The 16,671-nt window shown below is 43.2% G+C and overlaps 1 protein-coding gene across 3 annotated transcripts in view; it reads left to right on the forward strand.

Annotated features, from left to right (window-relative positions):
- The window catches only part of FGF12 (fibroblast growth factor 12), a 566,332-nt gene that overhangs the window by 312,159 nt on the left and 237,502 nt on the right, over nucleotides 1-16,671 (forward strand). The window contains exon 1 of one of the 3 annotated variants that reach the window (XM_030860652.3): nucleotides 6,575-6,910. The exons of the other annotated variants lie outside the window; for them this stretch is intronic. Within the exon in view, the coding sequence (XP_030716512.1) occupies nucleotides 6,712-6,910 (199 nt within the window). The 5' untranslated portion in view covers nucleotides 6,575-6,711. Of the gene's footprint in view, nucleotides 1-6,574; nucleotides 6,911-16,671 lie in introns of those variants that run through there. 3 annotated transcript variants of the gene reach the window in all.

Consider the following 16,671-nt stretch of genomic DNA (forward strand, 5'->3'; position numbering starts at 1 on the left):
TGAAGATCCCACATGCCGCGGAGTGGCTGGGCCCGTGAGCCATGGCCACTGAGCCTGTGCTCCGCAACGGGAGAGGCCACAACAGTGAGAGGCCCACATATCTCAAAAAAATAAAAAATAAAAATAAATAAATAAAATAAAATGAGGATAATGACAGACCATACCTCATAGGGTTGCTATAAGGATTCAGTGTGTCAATAATTGCAGTGCAGTTAGAACCCTGCAGGGAGCTTAGCCCTGGCTCACATTATTTATAGCTTATGTTTCTTATTAAAACAGACATTCTCCAAAACATTGATAATTTCTCTACTTGGGCAATAAGGATACTACCCCTAATCTGTGTAATAAAGAAGAATTAAATATACTGTCTTTCTTATTTTGAGAGATGACCAAAACCAGACAAACATATAACATGTAGTAATTCAATTTTGAACTGTTGAATAAAGCACCATAAAGGAATTCACAAATTATTAGAAAGTAGTTGTTTATGTTGCTGTTGTCAACCTATTTTAACTGACAATCTGAAAGAGAAAAGGAAATGGAAGTAAAGCCGTTGTGTGGGATAATATTCATGGAGAAAAGGTCTTCTTCTGCCCGTCAAGCTTGCGGTGTCAGAGGCTGGTGAGCTCATATTCACCAAGGTTTGAGTCAGGGGCCTGATCTCAGAGCAGGATGATATATGAGGAGAGACTGATTGCCCTCCACAGCTGGTTGTTGACTGCCCTTGCCCACAGTCACCCTCTCACTCCACCTCCATCCTCCCCTCTGTGCAGGGTGCTCACCTGGTTCCTCATTTTAAGGATTGAGCCTGTTTTGCACGTTTCCTGATAGAAACCAGAGATCTGGGTTCCTCAAATATGGAGACACTTTTTCATTTTGGCTCCTTTGTGTTCCCAACAGACAAGGACATTGACAATATTCCGCTAATGAAAATTTTGTTTTCCATTACAGTGTCAAGGTTAATCATTCATTTCAAGTAGATTTCCTGCCTTTGTTAAATACATTATGTCCAGGAGTGAATGATGGTGTGTATGAATCACAAGCTATGTTTTCCTGTTTTGGGAAGTCTGGATTTTATAGGAGGGACTTGATTTAAATGGATATTTTAATGACAGCATGCTTATTCTAATACTTTACATTATGGTCACATCTTCTTTGAGCCTTGCAGTAGCCCAGTTAGATAGGTACTGCTTGTGTCATTATCATTGATGTATTTTACAGATGTGGTTTGGAGACTGAATAACTTGTCCGGTAGCATATGGTGAGTGGGTGATTAAGACAAGAGCCAAATAAGATCATGATGGGATGAACTATAAGCTTGTTGAGGGCAGGGAGAATGTAGAGGTGTAAAGAGTTCCCCTTGGTAACTGAAACAGGGCCTGGATGCAACCTGTGCCTAATTCAAGGTTTCAGGTGAATGACTGCAGTGGTCCTAATAGTTTGGTTTAGGAGTTGAAAGACTTGGCTTATAAATAAGGGAAAACCTATTCAACATTCTGTATTTTTTCCCTTTAGAACACAGAAATGACTTAAAATACAGAGATGATTAAGACTGTCCATGTTTTATTTGTTTGAAGGGAGGTCAGAAATATAAATATAATTATCGTTTCAATGTGTATCTGGCAACTTTCTTCAAGTAATTCCACTGCTTCCACCTACGCTGTCTTCAGAATTGTAAATGGAAATTCTCAAGTTGTTCAAAAAAAGAGCAAAAAAGTCAAGGTATTGTTATGCCTGAGATATTGCCCTTCAAAATGACCTGATTATTTTAATTAAATAATCAGTAGGTTGATGTAATCTCATTCCTGAACCCCAAATGCAAAGACATTGGAAATGTCCTAGTAACCATGAAGGAAAACTTATGAGAATTAGTGGCCCAGGTAGGAAACTAATGAATTTTTTTTTCTTTTTTCGATATGGGCCATTTCTTAAAGCCTTTATTGAATTTATTACAATATTGCCTCTGTTTTATGTTTTGGTTTTTTTGGCTGTGAGACATGTGAGATCTTAGCTCCCTGACCAGGGATCAAACCCTCACCCCCTGCATTGGAAGGCGAAGTCTTAACCACTAGACCGCCAGGGAAGTCCCTGAATTTCTGAATATAAAAAAATAAACTAGGGTATTGCTTCTGATCTCAACAGCCATGTAAATAGGACCTAACTTCTCAGATTTCCCTGTATTTACCTCTTCTTCTCACTGGAGAAATGAAGTAAATGATGCTGATGATGAGTTAAAGGGCTCAACAGCTAAAAAGCACCCTGACAATAGCCACAGGAGTGCAAGGGAAGAAGTAAAGTTTTTGTTGTCTAATTGAATCGAAAACACCACATTCGCTTAGTAGCGATCTAAAGACATGGAATGTCACTTTCAGAAAGCTAGCATTTATTGTTTTCATTTTGTTCCTTAAATGCCTAACGATACTGTCATGTCAAGACAAAGAAAATTTCAAACAGCAACTGTTATCTGCTTTTTCATCTCTGCCTCCATCACCTTCTTCTTTCCTGTGCTGCTGCACTGGTTACCTTCTGCATCAAAACATCTTTCATGGCTCATAAACCTACAGGAAAAAAAAAATTAACACACTCAAAGATTAGAGAACACACATTCTTTTTCCAGGCCCTTTTTTTTTTTGGTGGGGGGCAGGCACAGACTGTAGTTCTAGTAAAGTGTGTTAAATTTTTGAGAGTCTGAGTTTATTTCTCCCTTCTAGGATAATGTGTTATCTAAAATGTATCTATATCTATATATCTCGCAAACTTTGACACCTGAAGAACTTGTCAAAAACTCAAAATTCCTGAGCCCTACTCATAGAGATTTCTGTTTCACGTTCTGAGAAACCATCAGGGATGTACATTTAAAAAAAGCATCTCAGAAGAATATCATGCATTTTCTTAAAAAAATAAACACTGTCATCATCTCTTTTACTCATTCGGCATTTTCCACTTTTCAGAATGCTTGCGCATACATATTCAGTTCTGTGAGGTAGATGAGAATGATTATTCCCATCTTGAGGATAAGAAAAAGACTCACAGTTTAGCAGTGATTTTCTCAAGGCCTCAGGATACACCCCTCTCTCGCCCGTTTCTCTGGATTCCTCACCTTAGCTGACCTTTTCCTTTTTGGGTGTTGAACTGCAAGAGGCAAGGAGCCCCCAAAGCCAGCCAGTACTATTTGTACCTGCCTTCCTCAAGAATAAGACAAGCCTTGTGGTAGCCAAGGAAGGAAAACACGTAATTTTATCTGTGAAATGTGAACATTTCCCAGATGTTCCCATAACATTTCCCATATCATTGACAGTGATAACAATTGATTTTCAGTAATGTCCCTTACCACATCCAGATGCGCTTTTGAAAATGTATTTGGCTGGATTCACTTTTGGAGAAGAGGTCTGTGTGTGGTCGCGTGCATGTTTGTGTGTGTGTGTGTGTGTGTGTGTATCTTTTTCCCCTGTTATGTACTGTTAGAATCCCAAGTTCACGGCCCTTATTCAGGCACACTGAACAGCTGCAGGGGATGTGGTGCTCCCCATTGACAGCTGGGATTCCCCCCTCTCAGGGCGCCTGGCCTATTTAATCCTCCCAGCTGTCTGCCTCGTAAACCTGTCTGCCTGTGTTATGTCCAGCTGCAGCATGAAAGGTCCAGGCCCCCAGACATGGTGGGGCTGTTTAACACAGTGCTTGCTCTAAACAGCCTCACAGGCCTCAATTCTTCTCCTTCTACTAGGCCCCCAGGTTTGTGCCCACATCTGGAGAATTCCTGGGCCCTCTCCACAGCCCACGTCCATTCTCAGTAGCTGCCAGGGCCTTCACGTTCCTTGCCTACTCTTAGGGTATTTCCAACATACATGTTTCTGCTTGGAAATCATCCATTAACTCTTTTGGCAGTACCCTTGATGCTTAGTGGAATGTCTGTTAAGGGGAGGGACTAGGGATATTTGAAGACTGATTGAAGAGAGATACTAAGTATGACTAATAGCCACTTCCAGGCCTTAGCATGACTAGTCCTTTATGTTTCCAAATTTTTTCATGCTGCATTTTAACTTGGGTGACATTATCTTCTCCGCTGAGTTTTCTGTTGCATCCAGCTGTCATCACAAGCACTCCTGGAGACCCGACTGCCCTCCACAGCTGGTTGTTGACTGCCCTTGCCCACAGTCACCCTCTCACTCCACCTCCATCCTCCCCTCTTTGCAGGGTGCTCACCTGGTTCCTTATTTTAAGGATTGAGCCTGTTTTGCACGTTTCCTGATAGAAACCAGAAATCTGGGTTCCTCAAATATGGAGACACTTTTTCCTGTTCCAAAATGTGCTGAAGGTGGACCCAACAGGCCATTGTTACTTCTCCAGTGTCTGCTGCCTTCCTTTCTAAAAAGGGAATTCTTTGTGCTTCAGCTTATTGGAGAGACGGCAGATTGCTTTGTGGGCGCCTCACCTCTAGCCCCTTTCTGTGTACCCGGGATCCTTTAACGGGCCGGTAGTGTTTTCTCTTGGGGGAGGGATGGGACAGAGCCGACCGGAGCTGCAGTTCCTTCGTTCTGCCTCTGAGAATTTCTCATACAAACCTCAATCACGTAGGATTGCGTAGAGAGGAGAAAAGGGGAAAGACAGAAGGCGGAGAAGGGGGAGAGGGGTGACGGGAGGGAGGGGGAAGAGTCTGGGAACAGAGGGCGCGAGGGAGGGGAGGAAGACGCGAGCTCTCTGCGATTCCTTGCGCTCCGGGAGCCTGGCCCCCAGGCTGGCCCTACCTGGGCGCTCCCAAGCTCTCAGCGAGTGGGCGAGCAGCGCCAAAGGTACACCGGCGGCCGCCTGCTCTTCGTCCCACCCTCCGTCTCGGTGGCGGTCGTCCCCGCCTGGAGTTTCCTGTGGAGCTAAGCGCTCCAACCCAGCGAGCCGGCTAGGCGGCGGCGGTGGCGTCCAGGAGCCGGTGCGGCTCGGCACGCCTGGAGCCTCAGCCCCCGAATGGGACTCAGCCCTGAGCGCCCCCTCCGGGGCCTGGGGAGGAGGCGGCGGGGGGCACCCCGCTAGCCCGCGGCTCCGAGCTGCCACCCGCGCAGCAAGTTGGCCGAGTTGGCGGCAGCCCGCACCTGCTTCCTGGCCCCGGACCAGAGTCTGCGTCGGGCCCCGAGGGCCCCAGTGGTACACGCAGCCGCCTCCCGCCCCCCAGACCCGGCCGCCTAGGGGGCCCCTCTTGCGCCCCGGGCGCCAGACCATGGTGGGTAGCTCCGAAGCGGAGCCGCAGCCGCCTGGAGCCGACGTCGCCCGCAGCCAGCCCCCGCCCCACCCGAGCCGCCGCGCGGGTGTTCGCAGCGCGCGGGTCCCTTCCTTCTTCGGCCGGGATGGGCCGCGCGGGACTGAGTGATCGGCCTAGCGTCCGGCGGGTAATCCCCATCTGATCTGATGCCTGTGAGCCGCCGACTGCCGGGCCGCGCGAGCCTGGGGGCCCCGGGCAGCGCGGCGATGACCTGATCCCGAGCTCGCTAGGGCGCCCCCTCCTTCCCTCGCTCCCTCTGAGCCTGTGCGGAGAGCTGCTCGGTGCGGCGGCCCCGGGCGGACCATGGCGGGGAGCTCCAGTTAAAGGCGTGTGGGCGCCGAGCTGGAGAGGAGACCTTCGGCATCGCTGCCTTTTGAGGGGGCTTATTTAAACTACTGAGTCATTCCAGATTTAGGATTCCCTAAATAATCACCAACTGTGCCCGTCTTGTGCCAGAAAGAAAGAGGAAAGAGAAAGAGCACCTGCTCTCGGGACCCCGCGTACCCGCGGCGCTCGCCTCTCGCGGGTTTCTCCCGGAGGGGTGCCTGGCCCTCGAGGATCTCCCTCCCTCCCTTCCTTCCTCTTTCCCCGTCCCTCCTTCCCTCCCCCCTCCCTCGCCTCCCGCGCCTCCCGCTCTCCTTGCAGCGCTGCTGGCGGGGAGTCGCGCTCGCCGCAGCTGGAAACAGCTGCCCCCGCCTGGCGCCCCTACCCCGACTCCAGCTAACCGCTCCCACTTCGCGCCTCTCGGAATTCCAGAACTCGGGCGGCGGGCCCCTGGAGAACCGCAGCCGGTGCGATGCATTCCGTAGACCTCACCCAGCCGGGACGGACCTCCTAATCTCCAGAACTGCGGGCCGCAGGGAGTTAAATTGCTGCCTTCCTCTCCTCTCTTGCGGTTGGTGGCTTGTTTTCTAAAGGAACGTTTTATTCACTTTTTAGTATTTTCTACCGGGGGCACGCTACCCGCCTCGGTCCAGACTGCTTTGTAAACGGGTTTTATATGTATATATGTGTAGATATACTTTGGACACCTTACAACGCTTGCGCCTCTCCAACAGGGGCACGGCTTGTTGTTTTGGACATCCTTCTTCCCTTTCCACTTGGTACTCCGAACGCAGTGTGACCAAACTCCCCACTGCCCCTTGGACGCGGATCGCCTTGGGGTGCAAGTTTGGGGTGCAAGAGTCTAGTTAACAGGAAGGCCTGGGACCGCCCCGCCCCCACCGCCAGCGGTTGGGGAAGTTTACATCTGGATTTTCACACATTTTGTCGCCACTGCCCAGACTCTGACTAACGTTGTGGGCGCCGGGTTTTCGGTACTGCGGCCTTCTCAAATATTAGCACTGCCTCCACGCGCCTGCCCTGTCCCTCCAGGCCGCCGAGGTCCTGCCCTCGCCCCGGCGGAGCGTGATCCCGAGGGCGCAGTGGAACCCGGGGCCTGGGGCCCGCGCTGAGCAGCTATGGCTGCAGCGATAGCCAGCTCCTTGATCCGGCAGAAGCGACAGGCGAGGGAGTCCAACAGCGACCGGGTGTCGGCCTCCAAGCGCCGTTCCAGCCCCAGCAAAGACGGGCGCTCCCTGTGCGAGAGGCACGTCCTCGGGGTATTCAGCAAAGTGCGCTTCTGCAGCGGCCGCAAGAGGCCAGTGAGGCGGAGACCAGGTCAGTAGAGGTACAGACGGTGGGCTCTCTAGAGGCTGACACCCCCCTCCCCTTCTGAAAAGCACAGGGGGCATCCACGATAGAGAACCAGGATCCCCCTCTTCCATTCTGGACCCCGTTCTCCAAAAATGTTCAGACATCTTTCAGTCGCTCTCTGTTAGTTAATAGCGTCTTGTCCCATATTCAGGAAAACACTTTATACCTTAATGAAACCACGGTTTGACTAGGATGAGAGTTACATATATCGATGCTCCTGGTCCCATAGAGCTTGTAGAGTCCTTGAGGGCAGTGACCACCTCATTCTCCCTCACTCTCTCTTTCTCATCCATCCTTTTATCCGTCCATCCATCCATCCAGCTAGCCAGTGTTTAATCTGCCTACTGAGGACCTAAATATAAATAAACCTTCCTCCCTATATCTCTCATAACACTTGGCACAATTCTTAACACATAATAGACACTTAGTAGACACCAGATCAACTTAAACTTACTCTTTTTCTAAATCTTTCTCTAGCAACACATCAAGTCCAGTCTCTCTCACATTCTGATCAATTTCTCACCTCCCCATTTTTACCCATGCCCTTTCACTTCCTTTTCCACAGACCTCCTTTTCGTATTCTCTTCCTCCCATTGCTCTCATTGTTTCCAATGGCTCTGCTCATTAACTTTTCTGTCCTATTCCTTCCATCCTTTGCACACTCACACTTACTCTTGGGACATTACGGGAACAACGTAGTATCTGCAATTTGGTCTCAGGGAGTGCAAAGAAAACTTTAGACTTATCAGAGATCTTCTAGGCCTGGCCTTTCTGAAGCTGATTCTCTTCTTTGGCCCTAAATTCAAATGGTTGGTCTTTGATGTGTCTCTGTTTACACAGGGACATTGGATACCTCAAAATTTCAGAGTGATTATTCCCATTTTAAGCCAGGCTACCTGGAGAGAATGAAAGCAGAATTTCCAAGGTCTGTGCTTCCATCAGACTTTATTGATCCTCTGGGTGTGGCCCACAGGGTCATTTGCAATCTGCAGATGATGTACCCTGACTGTGGACAACTGAAAGGAAATACTGTCTCGAGAGAAAGCTTGCTCCGTGATCAGTTGACTAGTTTAGGTTAGCATCTTTGCAGCTCTGACTGTGATGTTCTCCTGGGTTCCAGGAATGAAGCATATGGGTTAGGGTCATTGGGTGAAGAAAACACTTGGAAAGTCTGGACAAGTGGGGCTCAGAATTAGTTTAGAAATTTGGGATTAAGCCTTAATGAAAAAACCATCTCATCTCACTTTTCCATTGAGTTTTCATGACGTTATTCACTCCCTAGTGGGCTCATTTTCTTATTCCGTGATGTTGATGAAATAGTAAATTTCAGGAGTAAACAAAAATAATTATGATCTGAAGGCAGGAGCTAGTAAAGCCGATTATTTTATATTCAATTAATATGGCCTGTTCATTTTATAAAGGGAAGATGCATGCAAAATACTAGAGTTATCTCTGCACAGTAAATAATTCATATTAGGGGGAAGTCAAATCTCTTGTATTGTTGTGCAAGGATCATTTGGGGGCCATTTTCTCTCAGGGCTTATGTGGTCTGCAAGGGACTTCAAGGCTCTGAATTCCATGTGACTTATATCTCAGTCTCTGAAGTATGTTCTTGCACTCTAGTTGGGATAATAACGTTTGTGAATAGATTCTACTCAGCCTCCTCAGTTACAAACAAGGTCATCAAGATGATAGGTAGATTGTTTTTGTGAATGGATAAGATAAACTTGACTGATCTTTGTTGAAGTTGATTTGGAGATGAGTGATTTGCATGGCTTACTTTTGCATAAGGAAATTGCTTCCTGTGACCTTTTCCTTAGCATCTCATTAGAAAATAGGGAATTTGAGGGAATTGCTGAGTTTATTGTTCTTTTCAAAGTTCATTTAATCTTTCCCTCTTTTTCATCTACTTAGTGTACATTTCGGCAAAGAGATCATGACTGGTGAATTCCTTTAGCTTAAGTGTCACAGTAATAATCTGGCAGAGAGGTGACAGGACCTGTTAAGACATACCCAGTGCAAAGGCAGCACACATGTTTCTGTCCACCGTAGACTTCAGTTTGTTATGAAGCTAAGCTGAGAAGAATGGGAGCATAGGGTGCAGCAAAGCTTTTGGGGAAGATGATAGTGTCCTGTTATTGTTACTAACGAAGCCAAACAATTAACCTGTTGACTTGCTGTCAGTGACTATGATTCATGTAGTATGGGATGAGTCTATATAGAAAGATATAGCACCTTCCACATCTCAATTCCAGAGAGGATTCTTTAGCTGGATTGGGAGAAAGTTGCTAAACACCAAAAGGAAAAAAACTATCTGAGCAAATCTGTTTTACAAGCACTTTGATGTTATGTTCACTTAATATTTGAGTTATCCTTGAACTCACTAGCCCTTCTAAGCTATATTCTGTGAACTACAAACTGAGTCACAAATGGTAAAGTGGAATAACTTGTCCTGATAAAGAATTTCCACTCTGAATTTCTGTCGAGACACAAGTTCCATGGACCAGACTTGCCAGGGGAGAGAGCCTGAAACAGTGAAGCTAAGTCAGGTATTGGATGGGAAAGGCCACGGTTGTATTTCTGATTTCAGGGCTGACACATTGTCTCTTAATCCTTGTCTTAACTCACCAAGTTCTGAAACATATCATGTTGAAACCTCATAAACACAGAGGGAATACTGAAATTACACAGTAAAGGTCTCAGATTTCAAAATCATGATATTGCATTATGAAAACGTGAGAATTGGCAGGGCAAGACCTCCCGTTGTGCAGTTCCAGGACCACAGGGCACCTCAGATGCTTTGCGAATGCCCTCTCTGGAGCACAGTGATGGCTTACACTGGGATTGTGTAGCAGAATCCTTCCTAAGATAAGAAATCCTTGAGCCATAGCAAGTTGGTGGTTTATACAAGATTGCACAGCTAGATTGTGGAAAGATTGGGGCTAGAACTTGATACAGCTGATTCTTCTTGCCTGTGCACTTCACAACACAACACAGAAAAAAGTGGTATGATGAACTGGGTGTCCTCTGTCAAAGAATGGAAATAATTTTGTGCATTATTTATTTTTACCATTAAGGTTTGTTATCATTATTATTTTGTAATTAGAACAGGAATACGGTCTCATAGAGGAGGTAACGGGTAGAAGGAGACATAGGCAATTGGGATTCTAAAATGACCATCCTATGCAAACTATTATACATAGGATGGATAAACAACAAGGTCCTACTGTATAGCACAGGGAACGATTTTCAATATCCTGTGATACTGAATAATGGAAAAGAATATGAAAAAAATGTATAATATGTGTATAACAATCACCTTGCTGTACAGCAGAAATTAACACAACATTGTAAATCAACTCTACTTGAATAAAATAAATTAAAAAAAAATAAAGTGACCATCCTATAGCAGCCTGCATTATAAAAGTAAATCCAACAGTGAAGACGTACAGACAGTGCAGGAATAGTTAGCCCCTTAGGCACTGTGCGGGCTGTAGCTCTTTGGAAATGAAATGTTGGAGACCTTGAACTGGCACGTTGGCCGAGGGCACTGAACCATAAAAAAGCCTTTAGAACAGTTCTGTTTGTGGACTTTCTAATAAAGAAAGGAGCATTCCTATGGTCATTATTTCTTGAGTAATTATTTATATGTGAAATACCTGTATGAGCCAGACCTGCTGGAATACTTGCTTAAATGTTGATACCACTTAATTTGCCATATCTAAGCTATTAGCACATCCACGTGAATTACATGGCTTATTTATTTCCAATATTTGATTTACTTTTGAATAGAAACATCTGTACAAATGACTGACTCCAGAATTATTTATGTTTTGACTCAGGAGTTGCTGCAGGAAATGGATAGCATTCACCATCAGGAAGGGAAAGGTGTTTATAGAATCTTTGAATGTTGGAGCAGCCAGGAACCTTGGAGGTCATTCATATCACTCTTTGAGTTTTCAAATGAGAGCCTCTCTGGAAAGTACAGAGTAGTTAGATAAGCCTAAATCTGTGTATTTTAAGTGATTTTGTGATTTTATTATTTTTCTATATAATTTAATTCCTTCCCTCAAACCAGAGCATTAAAAAATCAGAAGTAATCAGGAAAATTCCTCACCTAAAAAACATTAGATGTTTTTCATAACTTAAGTTTTTGGTTTTATATTACCTCCCTCTTAAAGAATGATGTGGTATATTTATAGCGACTGGATAAAATAAATCAAAGAAGTGATTATAATTTTACTAAATTTTGTTGATTTTCATTTGTCGTTTTTCTGAGTCCCTGTTTCTGCTTGTTTCTGAGTCCTTGTTTCTGTTATAAAAATTGAGGTTACTCAAAATATTTTAGTATTTTTCTGACTTGTTTTGGTAGATGTATAGTATCTAATAGCATACTCATTCCAAATTTTACTATCAAATATATCCTTTGATGTTGATGAAGGAAGCATCACAGAAAATAGAAACTTCAAGAAGAAAACTGACAAAAAAAGGAGAAATGCTTGACCATGTAATTTATGGAATATAAATTAGATTTTTATAAATTGAAATAATTCTGGTCAATATATAGATCAAGAATACATTCACATGACAGGTGATACTTTACATTTATAGCAAGTAGTCTTATTGTATTTTCTCCTTTAAAAGTATGACTCATATCTGAACTACAAAATCAGCCTCATTAAATGATATTTGGCTTAATGTCTTGTTAAAAAAAAACCCAGGCTTTTCTCTTTAGAAACCCACCGTAGGGTTTAAACTGATATTTTGTATGTGTTTTTTTAATCCTGTTTTCTCTACAGCAGTGCATTCTCATCCACAAATGATGTTTCCGTTGTAAGATCGTTTTAAAATAGCAGGTACTGTGATCTCTTGATTTCTTTCATCCCACAGAGATCTCATCAAGCCGTAACTCAGGATTAAGTCTTTAACGTTTTAATGAAGTTGATATTCTTGAACAGACTTAGAAAAACAATTTGCAGGAAATGAGACAGTCTGTATTTGAGGAAGCAATAGGAATATTTTAGAAGATCTTTAGAAACTAAAGCTTTGTCTCATATAATTCTATTTTAAAGAAAGTACTGGGCTTACTAGTCAAAAACTATTGCTTTTAGTCTTGTTGAGAGCATAGTTTTACATAGATATTACAGTGTTGATTTGGTTTGAAAAATTTGTTAATAGTAATTAGTCTTTTCTTGTCTCTTTCTTGAGTACTTTGTCATAATGTATATTCGCTATGACTTCTTTCTAGAATTATTATAGATTTTATGAGAACTCTCATAAACAGTCTCATTATACATAGGAGACCAAGTTAATATACTACATTTTGGATTCTATCTGATGGCCTACCCATCAAGCTACAGAGCTTTACTTGTTGTCCAAAGAGAAATGCAGCACATCTAAAGGGCTCTGACAGACATAGAGACACAGACCTAGAGAATGACGTATGGGTACCGGGGCAGGGTGGTGGTGTGGTGAATTGGGAGATTGGGATTGACATGTATACACTAATATATATAAAATAGATAACTAATGAGAATCTACTGTAAAACACAGAGAACTCTACTCAGTACTCTGTGGTGACCTAAATGGGAAGGAAATCCAAAAAAGAGGGGATATATTAATATGAATACATACAGCTGATTCACTTTGCTGTACAGCAGAAACTAACACAACATTGTACAGCAACTGTACTCCAATAAAAATTAATTAAAAAGTTAAAAAAAATAAAGGGGTCTGGTTCTGAGGCCACTTTCTAAGCATCTGTGAGAGGGAGGGGCCTTAGATGCAAAATGTCTCTAAATTAATCATATATGATAATAACTTTTAACGATAACTTCCTTGACTGTATAACTTCAGGATTTACGGAGTTTCTTCACAACTTCTGCCCCTTTTATTCTTTATAGCGATCCACTGACATAGTTAGCCCCATCTTTGAAATAAGAGAACTAAGCTTCAAAGTAGCAGACAGACTTGTTCAGGTTTATGGAGTCAGGAAGTGGCTAAACTGTTTCAGAAACCCCAGCCCGCACCCTGCGGATCATCTTTCTTTATCTCCCACCACCTCGAGCTAAGGAGGCTGAATCTGAAGAACTCAATGTGATTTGAAGCTGGGACACTCCAGTTGGGGGGAATCCGATGAAGAGTTCAAGGAAATGTGGTGGGTCATATTACTTTGTTCTGGGTATGAGCTGGAGCCCCCAGGGGGGATCTCTAGTGAGGAGGAGTGAAGTGGGAAGGCTGCTGGAGGTCTGCAGGCCGGTGCTGCAGAAGCAGTCCTGTGGCTGTGTCGTCACGTGCTGTTCCCAGGCTCCTGGCTGGGATGTCCCTCTCTGCATGCGGGAGCCTCGGAGATGTCAGGGGTGCCACCTGGGACACCTAAGGACCCACTGGGAGACTGCGGTCCAGAGGGGAAGACTTTCTTGACTATAAACATAAACAACCGCTTCAGATGTTTTCAAAAGCAAAGAGGTTAATAACAAGGTCAGGAGAGCCCTGTAGGATTTAGCCTTTACAAAAAAAATTTTTTTTTAATTTAAAAATTTTTTTACAGTTACTGTTTAAGCGACTGTGTAGCAGAGTGATTAAGTTCATGGACGTTGGTGTGGGATCTGAATCCAAATTCTGGAGATATTATTTGTGAGAACATTAGGCAAGTTTCTTAATACTTTGAGCCTCAGTTTGCTGATCTGTAAAATGAAAATACTATCTCTAGCATTTGTTCGGGAAACATCTCTCTGAGGAAGAATTATGTAGGCTGAGTTCTGAAGGGTGAGGCAGGCAGAAAAGGATAGAAGGATGTTCAAGGCAGAGGAGAATAGCTTGCATGAGACTGAGGTGAGAGGGAGTTCGGTGCTTTTGAAGAAGTTGAAGTGTAACTGGAGTGACAGGAGCAAGGGGTCCAGGTGATGTTGGAAAGCTTGGCAGGGCTGAGGTGTGCAGGGCCTTGGAGACCCTCAGAGAGATTGCATATTTTAATCTAGGGTCCAAAGAGGGTCAGAAGTAGGTGGTGATACAATGTGACTTGCATATTTAAATGCACACTCTGGCTTTGGAGAGGAGAGTGGATTGTAGGGGAGCCAGAGTGGAAGCTAAGGAATCATAAGGAAGCCAGGGCAGCAGTCTGGGCCAGCAGTTCTCAAAGTGTGGTACGCAGGCCCTGGAAGCTCCTTGGAGACCTTTCAGTGGGTCCACAAGATTAAAACTATTTTCATAATGATATTTCCTAATAATACTAATTATTCATCTTTTTTCACTCATTCTGTCACAAGTGTCCAATGGAATTTTCCAGAGACTAGAAGATATATCCACAATCATCTGAAAAGGCTATTAAAATTTTCCTCCCTTTTAAACCATGTATCCGTGTAAGGCCAGGTTATCTTTAGACACTAAAGCCACAACATCTCACAAGAGATTAAATGCAGAGACAGATTTGAGAACCCAGCTGATTTGTATTAAGGCAGACATTAAAGACATTGGAAAACACATAAACTATTCACTCATTTTGTTTGTTTTGGAAAATAGAGTTAGGTTTCATTAAACCACCTATTTATATTAACATTTGATGGGCTTATCGTTATTTTTAGTAAATATTTGAAAGAATGCGTTGTAATTTCTAAACATGGTAAATATTGAAAGATATAGGCCACATAAACAAAAGCTCTTTGGGGTATTCAGTCATTTTTAGGACTGTAAAAGTGTCCTGAGAGCCAAAAGTTTGAGAACCACTAGTCTAGGTATAGGTGATGTTAACACAAAACATTATGGCAGTGGTCATGGGTGTGAAAAGAGTAGGTGGAGGTAGAATGACCTGAGCCTGATAATAGGCAGGTATGGGTCAAGAGAGCATAAGGTGCCTGGATGAATCCTGCCTAAACAATTCAATAGTGAGTGGTGCCTTTGCTGAGATGGAGAACAACTAGGGGAGAAGCAGGTTTGGTGTACGTCAGATAATACTTATCATTCCCCAACTACAAAACACTGCGGAATGCTGAGGTGAAAAATTGGGTAATGGTATTATTTATTGGTATTATAATATAAATTTATTTATATAAATTTATATAAATATATTTATTTATATAAATTTATTTATAATATAAATAATAATGGTATTATTATTTATTGGTTAATAGTTTTACAATATGATGAAGATCCTAAATACCCCTCTGTAAGGCTATCTACCTTACTGTGAACTCTATAGGGAACTTCTCCTCCTCCATTGATTTATGGCTACTACCTTGCAAGGGTAATCCAATAAGCAAATGTATTTTAGGCAGAGAAAAATATTGAGGAAAGTAGAAAACCTTAATAGTTTTTCTAGTCCTTTAAAATTGAAACAAAATATTTCATGTCTAACAAAATTCTAAAGATACTTGACCTAGTTTAGTTGTGAGTATATTCTGAATATGGCTTTTGTATGTGTGGCACCTAGGTGGATTTCATACATGAGTTTGGGCCAAGTCCAGTGGTTTTTGCATAATTAAGTGCCTCTGACAAGGCAAACTTTGTAATGTCCTCCTTATTTGTCCACCTGTTGTTAGTCATTTGATTAGTTTGTGGTACTTACACACCCCCAGACTCCCTGCTTCTAATCATACTTCTGTTAATGCCTCTTCACTGGAATTTAAGTGTGTACAGCCTTTTCTTAATGACTTTTCAGAGGTCATTAGAGAAACCCTAAGGTCTAAGACCAAACCTAGTTTCCTAGAAAAGAATGACATGGGACAAATAAATCAGTAGTCAAATCACGAAACGTTAGAGCTTAGATATTATACAGGCCAGTGGTTCTCAGCCTAGCTGAAAATGAAATCACCTGGGAGCTTTTATAATGTGCTAATGCCACACAACCAGAAAATCTGATTTCTTGTATCTATTCTGGGGCCCAGACATCAGTTATCAGTTTTGCTTGTTTGTTTGTTTTGAACCTCCAAGGAGATTCTGATATGCAGCCAAGGTTGAGAACAACCAACCTGTTCAAGTCCCATCACTTCATACCTTGTGACCTTGAAACAAAGAATAATTATTTTATTCGTTAATGCCTTTAGAATACATTTATGAGGCCTAGAAACTGTCCACACTAATTTTAATTATAATGATGGTCGCTTCCTTTTGCTTATTGTTGAGTCTTTCCAGTGTTGAATGGTGTCCAAAACCTGAGCCACATTATATGATATGTTTATGTGCCTCATCTTCCTGACCAGCATGTGAGCTCCTAAGGATGGGACCGTGACATGTTCATTGCTAGATTCTCAGCACTAGCATCTTGCCTGTGTCACTGCAGTTCTTTGATCACTGTTAAATAAATGAGTAAATGACACACCGACTCCTTGAAACTTACCTTTACAGCAAGCCTCAAAGGAAAAGGGATTCTGAAGTTAGTATCTCCAGTTCTCACATAAGGATGCTGAGGTATAGCAAGCCTGGGGCTTCTCAAGTTCACGAGACTAGTGAGAAGTAAATTCTGGGTTTGAATTCAAGTTTGTTTTTCCTAGTTGACTTTTCTTTTCACTCTGCCAGCACTGGAAATGGGCCTCAGTGTCTTTCTTTGCAAAACAGTGGTACTATATTAAAGGATATCGAAGAGCCTTTTTAGCTTGAAAAGTCATTAAATAGCTCCCCTCATCCCAGGAGGAATACTCATGACCATGACCCGTGACATGAAATACTCATCTGCTCCCTGTTTCCTACTTACACAGGAAATATTAAAATTCTTTTCCTGGTGTGCTGTT

This window comes from Globicephala melas, chromosome 4 (genome assembly GCF_963455315.2).
Source record: "Globicephala melas chromosome 4, mGloMel1.2, whole genome shotgun sequence".
Lineage (NCBI taxonomy): Eukaryota > Metazoa > Chordata > Mammalia > Artiodactyla > Delphinidae > Globicephala > Globicephala melas.